The following is a 16,424-nucleotide window of genomic DNA, read 5'->3' on the forward strand; positions in this document are numbered from 1 at the left end:
ATCACAGAGCTGACTGGCAGCCATATCTGAGTTTCCATCAGCATGGCCCACACTGATTCCCTGAGACCCTGCCCCACCCAATCAGTTTGCAGATACTTTTCCATATGAATGGTCTGTCCTAGCTCAGGCATCACACTTTGCTAAAATCTCTTAAACAAGCAGCAGCTGGAATCAGCATGTCCCAAACCTATGAATAAAAGGCCCAAGACCAGGCACTAGCACCAGCCTGCCTTGCTTCACAGTGGGCCTCACCTGGGTTCTTCCAATACAAGTGGCATCCATCTGCAGATAGTTCTGTAGCTCCTGATGTTTGGATCCAGGTAGTGGCTGACTTTGCACCTCCCTAGAGGCCCCAGAGCCAGTGAATGTGGTGGACAGCTTCATACCATACCAGATTACAACTATATGCATCTACAAGTGATACACTCAAGGGGAAGACTCAAGGAGCACCAAAGCCACACTGAAGTAAGTTCTGCAGCATAAGAGTGTCTCCTGCACAGCAGCTCTTCTATTGTAGACACATCTGGCCCTCATAGCCAATTGGCCTGGAGATCAATTCCTCCCAGTAATGCCAACAGCAGTCAAGGCTCAACTACAACATGACTGTGCACACAGCCCACAAAGGGGAATACCTAGAGTGCCCAGCTCAGGTGACTGGGAGACTGAACCACTGGGCCCTACAGGACACCTACTACACAAGGCCACTCTACCAATTCCAGGAGACATAGCAGATCTACATAATACATAAAAACAAACATAATTAAATGCCCAAGGCTAAAGACAAAGAATCTTAAAAGCAGCCAGAGAAAAGGTGTTAGTTATCTACAAGGGAGCACCCATATGACTGTCAACTGATTTCCCAACAGAAACTTTGCAGGCCAGAAGGGAGTGGCAAGAAATATTGAAAATAATAAATAGCAAGGATCTACAACTAAGATTACTCTACCCAGCAAAACTATCATTTATAATTAAAGATCATATAGAGCGTTTCCCAGATTAAAAAAAAAAAGCTAAAGGAGTTCATCACCACCAAAACAGTATTACATGAAATGTTGAAGGGTATTCTTTAAGAAGAGGAAGAGGAAGGGGAAGAAGAAGAAGAGGAGGAGGAGGAAGAAAAAGATAAAAAATGTGAACAATAAAATGGCAATAAATACATTTCTATAAATAATTGAATCTAAAAATAAAAATAAACAAGAAATCTAATGAACAAAATAAACTGATGAATAAAATAGAATCAGAGGCATGGAAACATGGAACAGACTGACCAATCTCAAAAGGAAAGAGGTAGTAGGAAGAGATTAACCAAAGATCTTATATGCATACTAGTGGCTGGTGCATGAAATTCGTGCACATTAAAAGGGAATTAATTAGAGGAAATATTTTAATATTGCTATTTTCCCTTTCTCTATAATAGAAGTGTCAGAGATGAAAGGAAATTAGTAAAATGTATATAAAAATAATATATAAATTTATTAATAAATGAACAATAACAAAATGATATAACAACAACAAAGAAATGATATAAAAAAAACAAAAACATGACATGAAAACAACAAAAACATGATATAAAAACAAAAACATAATATAAAAACAACATTAATGCAAACACTGACTGATAAAGTGATTAAACTTATTCTAATATCTCCCTGTATACCACATTAAGAGTGAAAACACTTTCAGAGTGCTTGACTAATTTTCCTTGTGATGAAGTATTTACAACTTTAACTTTAACATCACATGCTCTTCGAACTCGAGAGAAAGCAACATATAACTGACCATGTGCGAAAACGGGTTCAGGTAGGAATATTCCTACTCTGTCTAGAGTTTGTCTTTGTGATTTATTAATAGTCATCGCAAATGCTGGCATCACGGGAAACTGTCGTCGAATTAATTTAAATGGGAGGCCAGTGTCAGATGGGGACAAATCAATTCTTGGAATCAGAACAATCTCTCCCTCTGCAGATCCAGTTAATGTTTCAGCTTTGATAATGTTAGGTCGCAATCTTTTGATAATAAATCTGGTACCATTACAAAGACCCCATTTACTATTAAGATTTCTAAGTAGCATGATGATTGCACCCACTTTCAATTTTAATTTATGACATGGCATTCCCGAAGGAGTAATACTATTAAGAAATTCGATCGGAAAATTTTCCTTTTCGGCATCATCTGTTGAGTCAATGGAATCATCACTCAAATAGGTGTGAAAATCTCCATCAAGTATATCCAAAATTTCTTCATTTAATTTTTGAATGTGCTCATTTTTTGGACAAAGAATTGCACGTTTAGATATATTTTTAATATTATCTATAGATATACTATTTCCAAAGGTAGCTTCAATAATAGATCCGTTACAAATTATCTCTCAGGGGATTTCAATAATATCCATTCCTAAATGAAAACTGCTATCAAGTTTGCCATCTCCAAGTTTTACTAACCATTCACTATAAGCAGAATCCTCTGATCTCATATTTGTTTTAAGAGACAACTTTCTGAAACATCCCCAAACATCACAGTACTTTAAACTCATTTGTACTATGGCTGATCGCATAGCATGAGGCACAACACTGAGACATTGTCGAAAATCCCCTCCAAGAAGGAGAACTTTCCCACCAAATGCAACATTCAAATTCATAATTTCTCTTAGTAATCTGTCTATGGCATTTATAACATGATTGGATGCCATGGTACATTCATCAATGATGAGAAGTTTGGCCTTTTTAATGGTTTTAGCAACTTCACTCTTTATATCGAGTCTAGAAATTGAAGTTTCATTTAATGGAATTGGTAATTTATATTGGGAATGAAAGCTTCTTCCACCAATAAGTAAATTTGCAGCAATTCCTGTAAATGCTGTGGGTAAAACAGTACCACCCTGACCTCTAATATAATGTATTCAAACTTTATAAAGATATGGTTTTCCACTACCGCCTGGACCATCCAAGAAAAAGCATTTGCGGTGTCCAGTTTGATCTTCGGTGGCTGAAGTTATAGTCTGAAAGGCTGCCAACTGTTCATCGTTCAGAGAATTTATCAAAACCTCTGCCTGTTGTCACTTGTACAATTCATCACATGTAGTTGTATTTGTTAATAAAGGATAGTCCAGAAGTTTAAAATATGAACATTTCATTCCATACAATGTGAATACCTCTTGAATTTCATTAAAGGCATGCATTTCACAGTTTACACAGGCACCTTCTCTTCGGAGTAATTTCCAACAAAAATCTTCAATAAAATGAGATTTATTCTCATCCCATAATTTGTCTGCATCAGAAGGACATCCAAACACACATATATATGCAAAAAGTTGCTGTAGTTGTTTGGGCATATTAAGGATGATTGCATCGTCAATCGAATCTTTCCAGATAGTATCGTCGATTAATAATCCTCGATGTTTAGCAGCTTCACAAAATGTATCATAAACTACACTTCCTACAGTTCGCAGATCATCAAAACTTATCGCACCTTTTACATGCAGAAGCAAAAGTCTAAGGTAATATCGTTCTGGTTCTCTAAAGCTCACACTGAGCAGTCTACTTAACACTTTATTCCCACCCTTTCGGCATTTTGTCCACAAAGAATTATTAAATACATAATGTTGTGGAATCTCCCAATAATAATAATTATGTGCATCAGAATCTTCTCTATTCAATAAGAACCAAGCCATCAAAGTCGAATTATGCGTTTTAGCCCTATCTATAACTTCAGCAAAATCATCAGTATGAAAATACAAATTTTTGTTCATTTGGCAAATGAATAGCTAATCTTGTGATTGCATGAGATTGGTCATGCATTCACATTGCAAAAAGCCTCCTAACAGCCTCAGGAGCGCTCACATACCTGGAGTCAATGAAGTCCTGTACTTCATCATGATGGATAATATTTTTTTCAGAAATTTGAATATTTGCACAATCGTGCCCTTTATATATGTATTTAAATAAATATTTGACACTTCTAATTGATGCGCAGACTTCAATGTTTATATGACAGTTATATTTAAGGCACAAATACGGGTTATGAGGGACAATCCAAGTATTATCGACAATTTTATTTCCAATAGACATGGTGCTACCAGATCTTTGTTTGTATTTGGGATATTCATCAGTATTTCCAATGGTCACATTTTGAAATTCTTTTGGCTATCCCTTTGAACATTTTCCATTTTCCATACATGGACTATTTGGATTTTGTATTCCACGTGGTCCATGTACCATATTTGATTTTACAATTTGAAAAAGTCGAGGACACTGGTCTTCATCCGGAATTTCTGCCTTAACTATACGGTCAATGTCATCTTCTGTTCGTAATTTGGATTTACTATCTAATATCAATAATATGTGAGCGTGAGGCAGTCCGCGTTTCTGAAATTCAATGACATGAATATCAGCTATTACTTTGCCAAATAAATGGAATTTACATATGTAATTTAAAAGAGCATTCAGCTTAATATTAAAAACTCTGGCTACCAAGTCAGGTCTGTTTTCAACTTTTTGCCAGTGTTGTAAATTGTTTGTAATATCTGCCCATTTGGGGTTGCATGTCATGGTTATGAATAAATCGGGCTTGCCATACTTCGTTACAATTGCCATAGCATCCTGATATCGCTGCTGCATATTTCTGGGACTACTCTCAAAAGACGACAGAAGTATTATCATTTTACCAATCGTCACATTGTCATTTTCAGATCTAGATTTGAGATAATCCATCAAACCACTATATTTTTCAACTCTCAACTTAGATTGGTTTGCGTTAATGAAATTTATCCAATTGGCTTCCATTTTTTAATATGAATTGACAATATACTGTTGAGTTCATTTTCCTGCATTTAGAATAGGATTGAACGTGTCCAGGACAAAGAGATGAAATCCATAATACTGCATTTGTGTGAGTCGTCCTTACCTTGCATCTAGTATTATTGTCAATTACACTGTCATCTCTGAGTCTTAATGCAATATCTGTTCCCCTGCCTTTTTCACCATGTGGAAAAAGAATAGAATATGTCATTGCATCTAATGTAGGAAACAGGATACTGATTTGTTTCATTTTAGTGGCATTCAGATTATTGGGATCTGGTTTACAATGAATGAGCAAGTCCCTTTCAAAAGGAGGCTCTCCATCTTCATTTCTGAATATGACAGCAACCTCGGTTACACGGGGAGAATTATATCTACCTGGGTCACTGTTATGATTATATTTAATCGCCATTGTTACTTCCGTGGGAGCAATACCTTTCACTGCTGCTTCAGATTGGGCTTCCTTTTCTACCTCATGTAGCACCTTGTACAATTTTGTTAATTCATTTATTTCATGCATGAGGTTGTTGATGTTGATCATGAGTCTTTCTGAGCAACCTTGTTTTTATGGCATTGCCAAACTTTTACTTGTCACTTTGGCTGTATCTAAAATATAGAGTTGAGCAAACTTCCAAGAAACACCATCCAAAGGATGTAAAGTTCCAGTACGGTGATAACTTGTCCGTGTATTATAAAGCAGTATGGCCCATACCCTGATGGCGATGCAATATTTGCACCCATTAAAGCAAAAGCAAAAGAACTGTTTATTGAAGGAATATTTTCGGTGAAATTTTTACTGTCAGAATCTTCATTTATCATTAATTTTTTTTTAAATATGCTGGGTATTCTGGAAAATGTATATCATTTGGACAAACTTTACCTTTGCTACAACATCAAGTAAATTTTCCATCAGAGTTTTCATTGGAGAAATCTAGTGATAGACAAAATTGACATCTAACAGTCATTCCACCACAACTATGTTTGATAATTGCATCCTCATGTACTCCATTTTTGCTGTGAAGGCAGTTCCTACCAGTATTGGTAGTACTTGTTGATGACTGTTCTCTAGACATATTCTGTCGATGCCGCCGCCTTCTTTCAGCTTCAGAGGCACGTTGGTCTTCAGACATTTTCTGTCGATGACGCCGGCTTCTTTTGGCTGCAGACCTATGTTGTGCCAATAGTTGGTCTTCAGATACATTCTGTCGCCGATGCCGGCTTCTTTCGGCTTCAGAGGTATGTTGTGCCAATAGTTGATCCTCAGACATGTACTGTTGACGCTGCCGCTTTTTTTTTTTTTTTTTTTTTTTTTTTTTTTTTTTTTTTAGCTGCAGAGGTATGTTGTGACAATAATTGGTCTTCAGCTGAAACCGGTTTGGCTCAGTGGATAGAGCGTCGGCCTGCGGACTGAAAGGTCCCAGGTTCGATTCTGGTCAGGGGCATGTACCTTGGTTGCAGGCACATCCCCAGTGAAGGGTGTGCGGGAGGCAGCTGATCGATGTTTCTCTCTCATCGATGTTTCTAACTCTCTATCCCTCTCCCTTCCTCTCTGTAAAAAATCAATAAAATATATATATTTAAAAAAATAAAAAGTAATTGGTCTTCAGACATATTCTGTTGATAATGACACTTTCTTTTGACTGCAGAGATACCTTGTGCCAATAGTTGGCCTTCAGATACATTGTGTCACCAACAATGGCTTCTTTTGGCTTCAGAGGTACTTTGTGCCAATAGTTGGTCTTTAGACATATTCCCTTCTCCCTGCTGTCAGGCTCTGGGGTGCAGGTGAATGGATTCCTGGCTGTCAGGCCACTGACAGCAAGCTAACTAATGGCCAATTCTGTGAAGGATGGGGATCCTGCCACCCTGCTGTGTAGGTCCTGGGTGCAGGTGCCATGCTGTGTGGGTCCTGGGTGCGGGTATCAGGCTCCCTCCTCCCTCCTGTCAGAGTCTGGGGTGTGTTGCAGGACCCCACACACCTGTGCATGCCTCAGAATCAATTGAGACCCAGACCTGGCCTGCCCCAACCCCACTGGGCAAGACCCAGACCTGGCCGGCCACATACCCGACAAGCCCCATCCCCCCCCCCCAACCCCCCCCCCCCCCCCCCCGCAGCATCACATCAGCTCTGGACAGGGACGCATGCAGGCAGCGTCACGTCCCAGGTCAGCGACACAGGCAGGCAGCTTCACTTCAGCGCTGGGCGAGGACACACACAGGCAGCGTGACGTCAGCACTGGGCGGGGACGCATGCAGGCAGCTTACGTCAGCGCTGGGCAGGCCTGCGTGTGCCTCCACTGGAGGCCGCCCCCGGGCTGAGCAGCATCATGTTAGTGCTGGGTGGGCCTGTGCGCACCTCCACGGGTGCCCGCCCTGGGCCAGGCGGAGGCCCTACTGGTGATGGCAGTCCCTGGCCGCCCCCTCCTGCTGTGCATGCCGCCTGCTAAGTGATCAGGATGTTTTGGCATCCTGGCTAATTAGCATATTCCTCTGTTATTATATAGTACTAGAGGCCTGGTGCACGAAATTCATTCACGGGCGGGGGGGGGGGGGATGTCCCTCAGCCCAGCCTGCAACCTCTCCAATCTGGGACCCCTTGAGGGATATCCGACCACACTAGTACCGATCCCACTGGAATTGGGCCTAAACGGGTGGTTGGACATCCCTCTCACAATCCAGGACTGCTGGCTCCCAACTGCCCTCCCCTGCAGGCCTGGGTCCCCCCAACTGTCCTCCCCTGCAGGCCTTGTCCCACCAAACTGCCCTCCCCTGCAGGCCTGGTTCTAACCTTACTGCCCTCCCCTGCTGGCCTGGTCTCCCTCAACTGCCATCCTCTGCTGGCCTGGTCACCCCTAACTGCCCTCCCTGCAGGCCTGGTCCCCCCAACTGCCCTCCCCTGCAGGCCTGGTCCCCCCCAACTGCCCTCTCCTGCTTGCCTTGTCCCCCTGAACTGCCCTCCCCTGCAGGCCTGGTTCCCCCCCTACTACCCTTCCCTGCTGACCTGGTCCACCCCAACTGCCCTACCCTGCAGGCCTGGTCCCCCAAACTGCCCTCCCCTGCTTGCCTTGTCCCTCCCAATTGCCCTCCCCTGCAGGCCTGGTTCTACCCCTACTGCCCTCCCCTGCTGGCCTGGTCCCCCCCAACTGTCCTCTCCTGCTGACCTGGTCTCCCCCAACTGCCCTCCCTGCTGGCCTTATTGCCCACAACTGTCCTCCACTGCAGGCCTGGTCTCCCCCAACTGTCCTCCCCTGCAGGCCTGGGTCACCCCAACTGTTCTCCACTGCAGGCATGGTCCCCCCCAACTGCCCTCCCCTGCAGTCCTGATCTCCCCAACTGCCCTCCCCTGCAGGCCTCGGTCCCAGCAACTGTCCTCTCTTGCTTGCCTGGTCTCCCCCAACTGCCCTCCTCTGCCAGCCTGGTCACCCCCAACTGCCCTTTTTTGCTGGCCTGGTCACCCCTAACTTCCCACAAACGCCCTCCCCTGCAGGCCATCTTGTGGTGGCCATCTTTTGGTGGCCATCTTGTGTCCACATGGAGGCAGCCATCTTTGACCACATGGGGGTCGCCATCTTGTGTCTTGGTGTGATGGTCAATTTGCATATTACTCTTTTATTAGATAGGACCAGAGGCCTGGTGCACAAAATTCGTGCACGGGGGGGGGGGGGTGTCCCTCAGCCCAGCCTGCACCCTCTCCAATGTGGGACCCCTCGAGGGATGTCTAACTGCCTGTTTAAGCCTGATCCCGGTAGGATGGGGCCTCAAAGGGCAGTTGGAAATCCCTCTCACAATCCAGGACTGCTGGCTCCCAACTGCTCGCCTGCCTGCCTTCCTGATTGCCCCTAACTGCTCCTGCCTGCCATCCTGATCACCCCCTAACCACTCCCCTGCCAGCCTGATTGATGCCAAACTGCTGCCCTGCCAGCCTGTTTGACCCTAACTCCCCTCCCCTGCAGGCCTGGTCACCCCTAACTGCCTTCCCCTGCAGGCTTGATCACCCCCAAATGCCCTCCCCTGCAGGCCTGGTCCCTCCCAACTGCCCTCCACTGCTGGCCATCTTGTGGTGGCCATCTTGTGTCCACATGGGGGCAGGATTTTTGACCACATGGGGGCAGCCATCTTGTGCTTTGGAGTGATGGTCAATCTGTATATTACTCTTTTATTAGATAGGATAGAGGCCTGGTGTATGGGTGGGGGCCAGCTGCTTTGCCCTGAAGGGTGTCCAGATCAGGTTGGGTGTTCCCTTGGGGCATGGGGCAGCTTGGGCAAGGGGCCTGTGGTGGTTTTCAGGCCAGCCACAACCCAAGCAGAGGCCCTGGTATCTGGGATTTATTTATATTCTACAATTAAAACTTTGTAGCCTGGAGCGGAGCCAAGCCTTCTGTTAGCTCTGTGGCGGCAGCCATTTCTGTTGAGATTTATTTATCTTCTATAATTGAAACTTTGTAGCCTTGAGGGGAGGCCTGGGCTGGCCAGGGTGTGCGGAAAGCTTGGCTTCCTCCATCGCTGGGGAAACCCAAGCCTCCCTCCTGCTCTCTTCGTGGCCGTAGCCATCTTGGTTGGGTTAATTTGCATACTCGCTCCTGATTGGCTGGTGAGTGTGGCTGGTGGGTGTAGTGGAGTGATGGTTAATTTGCATATTACTCTTTTATTAGATAGGATATGTATTACCTATGGACACAGACAATAGGGTGGTGAAGGCCTTGTGGGGGAAACCTGGTGGAGGGGGGCAAAATAGGGGCAGGGGGGAAGAGGAGTATCTGTAATACTTTCAACAATAAAGATTTTTAAAAATTTGCTCCTAGAATTGAAAGTAATCCCACAAATGAAATCTACAAGATTGAGGCTCAATGAGATAATTTCTTTCTGTATCTTCCTCCTTCACTTCCATTAATGCATCTTAAGATTTCATTACTTTTCTAGGCAGCCATACTACACTGATGACTCATGTTGGCTCATATTATGCTTGTGGTCAGCTGAATTCCAAAAAACTTCACATGAATGACTGTTAAGCCAGATCTTCTCAATCATTGACTTGTATGATTGACTGAATGAACATGTGCAGATTTACCGAGTAACATAAAACTGTATTTGTAATACTTCAACTATTTAGTTCATGGCCTTAAATTCCTTTATGCTGTAGTGCATTTTACTTGGCTACTTCAATCAGAAATTGCAAACTGGTGGCCTGTGGGCCAATTTGGCCACATGTTCATTTTATTTGGCTAACATGGTGTTTTTTGAGAGCTGAATTGGTTGCCAATTGTTGAATATCAGACAATCTCACATGAAAAGCAGGCCTTCCAACTTCTCTTGAAAAGTAGAAAGGTCTGGCAATGCTGGACCCTCATTTTCTCAAGGCAGCATGTGATAGGCTGCGGCTGAGCAGCACCTACTCCTTTGCAAGGCGTAGAACAGCTCACTGCAATCCCACCATGCTCTGTGGCCTAGCATCGCCCTGCCCAGCCTGTCTGTGCTGGGGAGTAGGTTAAGTCAGGGGCTGACAAAAGGTTTGAGAAATGTGGTGTTCAGCCATCCTGTGTTTGCTTTTGTGGCCCCAGTTGTGCATAATAGAGAGGGAAACTGAGGACAGAGAGGTGGTTCTGGGCCCCCAACATGGGCACAGGCATCTGTGGTTCTATCTGCCTCACATGCCACCTGTTCTGGAAACTCTCACTTCTCCTGTGTGACTCCTGAGTGTGCTGGCCGTTTTCATATGATCCTGCTCTTGTGGCCAGCACACACTGGTCCAGAGAGTGACCATGTGGTCCAAGCTTTGTTGATATGGTTCTAAGACTTCCAGCCTGTGACAGTGTCAGAGGAGCCCATGTCAGTGGCTGAAGCCCCGGGTGCAAGGCTCTGCAGCACTGACCATGTTTCCTATCACATGAGTGGGAAGTAGAGCCTGCTACTCCAAGAGAGGGAAGGAGCATGTCATCACACAGAGAAGAGTGCAGAGTAAGACACACAGGGTGGTCTGCAGTAACATGGCCTTCAGCATGGGGTCCTGATCCTCATCATTGATTTGAAAACCTAGCAAAAGTTGGTTTTTGTTGCTCCCAGGACATGTCATCATAGGTAGCCTGCTCTCTGCCAGCCTTCCCAGTGTCTGAGGGCTCCCCTCATGCTCCCCCTTGTGTCCCATGTCCCTGCCACATGGTTTTGAATTTAGCATTCTGGGTCTCTAGTAGGCAGTTAGACAGGCGTGAGCAGAGCAGGAATGATGGGCCAGATGCAGAGGGTCACCAGGGTGGAAAACCCTGGGTGTGTAGCAACGGGCAAAAGTCCAAGCCCCTGCATGACCACTCCTTTAAGCAGTAAGCCTTGGAGATGACATCTAGACCTCAGCTGTGTTTCAGCTCCAGGCCCCCCAAAAGCAGCAAAACCAGGCTGAGCCACCCCATTGGCTGACATCAGGACTAGCTGCAATGACTAATGACCCCCCTCCTCTGGTGCCACCAGTCAGTGGAGACCAGGACTCTGATGAGACACATGGGAAGCTGATGAATATTCTATTGAGAGCCTCCCCTCAGACCTCAGATAAAAGCCCTGGGATGGAGGACCCAGTGTGGCTCTCTCTAGGGAGCATTCTGCACCTTTCCCACCCCTTTCGTTCCCCAGGGCGCGCTCTCTCCCCCTCCCATCTCTCCCCTAAGCTCCAAAGGTCCTTATTTTGCTGTAACCTGTTTCCTGAGCCCATTTCTTCTATGGCTCACTTCTATCTCTGTGACTTTCTAAATAAACTTCTCATAATTGGAGTCATGGATCTGAATTCTTCTCTCATCCAGAACTCAAGGACTGAGGTTGCTGAACTGAAGTTGATACCTGGTGCCGTTTTTCTGCCAACAGATCCTTTGGAAAATCCCCTTTTGCTGTTCCTGAGCCAGTCAAAGAGTGAAAAGAGAATGTGAAGGCATTTCTGTGCAGTGGGATGTGCATTCCCTTCTTCTGGGCCTCCTGGGACGTCTGCTCCCAGGTTCCGGCTAGCCAGGCAGCTCCATGACGCATTCTGTCTCACATAGTTGCCTGTGCTGATGTGAACAATATCCACACTACTGTGGGATGTCCACAAAGCATGTTGGGAAGGACCTCCTGCTGCCATCAGTAGCAAAGTTTCCAGGAACTGGTAGCCTGAATGAGCTCAGGAGACTTGGAATTAAGATGCTAAGATTTGAGTGTTCAAATTACCACTAGGTGATGGATGATTCTGAGAACTTCTTTTCATTAATTCATCAAATATTTATTGAGAGCCTACTATGTGCCCAGGTTGAGGGACCTTCCAGAGTGCATGAATTTTTGTGCACCAGGCCTCTAAACAGCCCTGTGAGATAATTATTTTAACCTCATTGTACATGTGAGAAAGGTGAACCTTATAGTTATGAAACCACCCAGGCACTGTCCTAAGCACTGGGGATATTACAGTGTAAAAATATGTAGCTTATAGTTCTGGAGATACCAAAACTAACAAAATTCAGCCTCAGTGATTTCATAATTATGAAATCATTTCATAATGATTTCATGTGTGCGTCATAGCGACCAGTCACTGGGCCGTTTGGTCAATTTGCATATTAGCCTTTTATTATATAGGATAATTCATAGGCACATTCTTGGCACTTAAGCCTTAACAAATATTATTTTCTCCCTTAAAAGTTAAAAAGCAAGTTACACTTAACTTCACAAACCACAGGTTAGGCTGACTGCTAGGCGGGACCTGAGTGCCTCTTTTGACATTGCCCTGGCAACAACCTGGCTGTGGAGCTGCCGCCCAATGGACCAGGGTTTAAGCTGGGCCGGGAATGAACACACAGCGGCCACGAGGGGGCAGCGCACTGCAGGAAATCCCTGACAGCAGTCTCCAGCCCACCGCCAAACTTCCCTGCTTCTCCGGGTCCTCCCTACGTACTTCCGTTTCTCTGACGCTCGCAGAAGCGGGGGAGTAGGGAAGAAGAACACAGATTTCCTCTCCAATGCGCCAGCCGAGGAGATTTTGCAGCGGGGTTCACGAGCCGGCGCTGGGTCCCCCGCACGACGCCAGCCGCGCGGGTGTGTGGAGGCGGCGCGGAGCCCGGTGACCTGCGCGAGGATGTGGGTCTGGCGGTCAGCGGCGCCTGCCTCCGACCGCGACTCCGGAGAGAGCCAGCAGCCGCCTGGAGGACCCGGCACCAAGCCCGGGCGCCCTAGCCAACCCGAGCGCCTTCCCTTCCTGCTTTGCGGGCGTCCCCGCACCCACACGCCCACGGCTCCCGGGCTGTCGCTTCTGTGCGCCGTCTGAAAAGGAGACCGACAGGAGAGCTCCGGGAGCTGCCGCGGTGGACGCCCGGTGCTGGCTGTGCCCCGAGCTGCTCGCCGGCGCTGGCGAAGGCGGTCGAGATAACACCTACCAAACTTTTCCTTCGCAGCAGCGTTGGGAGGAGACGGCTCTGCCCGAGGCTCACGGAGAAGCGAAGGGAAGACTTTGGGAGGAGGGGACAAGGTCAAGCCTCGCCGCAGGGCAGGCTCGGAGTTCCAGGGAGCCCCGGAGACAGCAATCGTTGCCAGCGTGCGCCTGTGCGAAGGGAGGTTCGGCGGACCGCGCATCTCCTTCCCACGGCCCTCCGTGACCGTGACCTCCCGCTCCCCGCGCACGTGCTTGCGGTGGAGGAGGAGAAAGGGTCCGGCTGAACCCACTGCGGGTCGCCAGCGCGGGCGGGCCCAGGGCGCACGGAGCGCCGCGCGTGCAGCGCAGCTCACCGCGGTGCCGGGAAGCGCGCACGCTGCTCCCCGGGCCCTGACCCGCCGCTCCCCTTCCTTCCTGCCGTGGGGGTTCAGGCCGCTGGAGGCCTTTTGGAGCGCAGAGCCCGCGGCGTGACGGCCCGGCGGCCCCCCTGGAGCACTGCGCGGGGCGGACCTCCGCAGCCATGGTTAGCCGGTAGCTGCGGTCGTCGCGCTCCGAAGGACAGGTAGGCTCCGTTGACCCGGAGTTGGTTCGCTGGGTGCGGAACGCCAGTTCCCGCCACGGCCACGCAGGCCAGTCGGTGTGCCACTCCGCACCGCGGCGGCAGCAAGCCTCGGGCCGCCGGCCGGTGTGGAGGCGGTTCTGGCGGAGCCCGGCTCCCCGGCGGCCGCCTTGGCGCCGTCCCGATGCCCGCTGCCGGCGGTGGGCCCGCCTCCGGCCCCGGGACCTAGACTGGGGCGCGCGGCCGCCGCCGGCGCCTCCCCCAAGCTGCTCGGCGGGTCCAGGCGATGCGCGTCCAAAGCGGCCGCCGCCGCTGCGCAGAGCGAGGGCGACGACGACAGGCCGGGCGAGCTGTGGCGCTGGCAGCGGGCGACGGTCACGGCCGCGGCGGCGGGCGAGGACATGGACGAGTCGTCACTGCTGGACCTGCTGGAGTGTTCCGTGTGCCTGGAGCGGCTGGACACCACGGCCAAGGTGCTGCCGTGTCAGCACACCTTCTGCCGCCGCTGTCTGGAGAGCATCCTGTGTTCGCGCCGCGAGCTGCGCTGCCCAGAGTGCCGCATCCTGGTAGGCTGCGGCGTGGACGAGCTCCCCGCCAACATCCTGCTGGTGCGCCTGCTGGATGGCATCCGCCAGAGGCCCCGAGCCGGCGCCAGCCCTGCAGCCAGCCCTCCCGCGCGCGCTGGCCCCGGCTGGGGGGCGGCCTCCGAGCTTGCGGGTGGCGGGGGCCGTGCGACGGGCAGCGCCCCGGGCTCACCAGTTTTCCCTTTGGAGGTTGGCAGTCAGCAGGAGCTGACGACCGGCAGGAACGCGCCCCTGGCAAAGGTGGGTAGCCTTCTTGGCGCCAGGGTGTGTGTGTGTGTGTGTGTGTGTGTGTGTGTGTGTGTGTGTCCGTGTCCCTGCAGGTGTGGGGAGCCGTGGTGAGGGGCTGGGGGGAGAACACAGGTGGCTCTCCAATTACCTTCTCCTTGCTATTCTTTCTCTAACTTACTTTTCTCCAAGGACTCCATGAGTGTAACCCTTCAAGTTCCACTTGCCAACTTTTGGACACCGTCTCTTCCCCCCTCCTCCCAATCTACCCTTTTTCCTCTGAACTTCCTGTATGCACCTGCCTTCCTTCCATCCTCTCCCTTAGAATTCCTTTCCTACCAACTGCGCTTGCTCCGTGGTGCCACGTGCTCCCAGGGAACCTTGTTACATGTTCATCGGTGTGCCAACGTCCCATCCTCCCAGGGGTGGGCAGGTCTTCTTGTCCCTGGGTCACCTCTATTCCCTCTGCTGGCTGGGGCTGTTCTCCCCCCCCCCCCCCCGCCCCCCCCTAAACTTTGCTCCCCTTCTATCGTTCCAGAAAAAACCTTCTTTCCCTAGACCTCCAGACTATCCTTCTGCACACCTCCACCTGCCTGGGTAAAGTTTGTGCTTAATGTTTTCCAGGTTCTGGTTCCTGGGAAGACTGGGCCTCCTGCCTGGTAGTCTGGCCAGGGAGGACTGGGCAGAGGGAAGTGTGTGACCAGGCAGAACACAAAGTACAAACTGTTTAACAGGAGGGAAGAGGTTATCCTGCAGATGGGAGGAGTGCTGGCCCATCTTTTCTTGGACTCCCGTCTGTTGGAAGCCCTGGTCCTCTCCTGGGCTCTTAGGCAGGGTTGCATTCCCGGGTCTTTGAGTTGTTTTGCGTGTGTGTGTGTGTGTGTGTGTGTGTGTGTGTGTGTGCGCGCGCGCAACTACATTGTACAGCACCCACTGCTTCTATTTCAGTCAAAGACCTTATCTTGAGGGTTTTGGTGATTTGATTTCAAAGGCTACTTAGAACGTGTAATTTCACACCCTCTGCCACCTTGGGAACTGTTTTGTGGGGGAGGGGTAGATAGTCCACGGGATGTTGGTGTGAGAAACAAAGTAGTCACGTTTTATATTTTCTTTAAATGTAGAAAAGCCCACTTAAAGGAAAAAATACATTCTCAATCTATTGCGATTACTCATTTTAGAGAACACAACCGTATTCCTGTACTTTTGACCATTTAAGGAGCTGGTGGTGCATAAACTACTTAAATAATCCTTCCAATGTGTATAATATTGAGATTCTGGGAAAATGCTACCACCTGAATCACTCAGTACTGCAGCATCTCTGAGGTTGGGAACTTAAACCCTTGGAGGGTGAGCTTTAGGGTTAAATAGCACACTTTGCTTTGCCATACTTTGCTCTGTGAATCAGGAAGAATGGGTGGTCAAGAATGGTCAAGGCATATTTATACTTGGGATCACTGCTGAAGAGGAATTAAGTTTTTCTTTGATTTTGATTGTGATTAAATTCAGTTACAAGTGTTGTTGCATATTTTCCAACTTTTCCTCTCTGCCCTTGCTGTTGTTATCTAGGTATCATAATTAAAGGTCAGAGAAGTAAATAATATTTGGAATGATGCTTCTAGTAAAACATTTTGATGACCATGTGTTTAAGATATCCTCCCAGTTCATCTTATGGGAATTGCCTTTGATCAGGAGGTTAGGAGGTAACCTCAGCTCTTTGAACTTTGTGGTGGCATTTGTAGAATTTTTTAAAAAATGTGTCAAGGGGTTGAACTTTTAGTAATGCCTCTTAGGAGCAGGAGGTTAATATTTTGTTGAGTGGAGTTTGGGGTTATTGGTTGACTTTATAGGCACAGGTAGCTCTCAGTATATGTTTATGCTTCCGGAGC

The 16,424-nt window shown here is 48.2% G+C and overlaps 1 protein-coding gene across 1 annotated transcript in view; it reads left to right on the forward strand.

Annotated features, from left to right (window-relative positions):
• The first annotated feature begins 13,765 nt into the window (after positions 1-13,765).
• SH3RF3 (SH3 domain containing ring finger 3) overlaps positions 13,766-16,424 on the forward strand; it is a 257,852-nt gene continuing 255,193 nt past the window's right edge. The window contains exon 1 of the mRNA XM_079776959.1: positions 13,766-14,553. Within this exon, the coding sequence (XP_079633085.1) occupies positions 14,131-14,553 (423 nt within the window). The 5' untranslated portion in view covers positions 13,766-14,130. The remainder of the gene's footprint in view (positions 14,554-16,424) is intronic.

The sequence above is a fragment of the Cnephaeus nilssonii genome (genome assembly GCF_951640355.1).
Source record: "Cnephaeus nilssonii genome assembly, chromosome: 7".
In the NCBI taxonomy this organism is placed as follows: Eukaryota; Metazoa; Chordata; class Mammalia; order Chiroptera; family Vespertilionidae; genus Cnephaeus; species Cnephaeus nilssonii.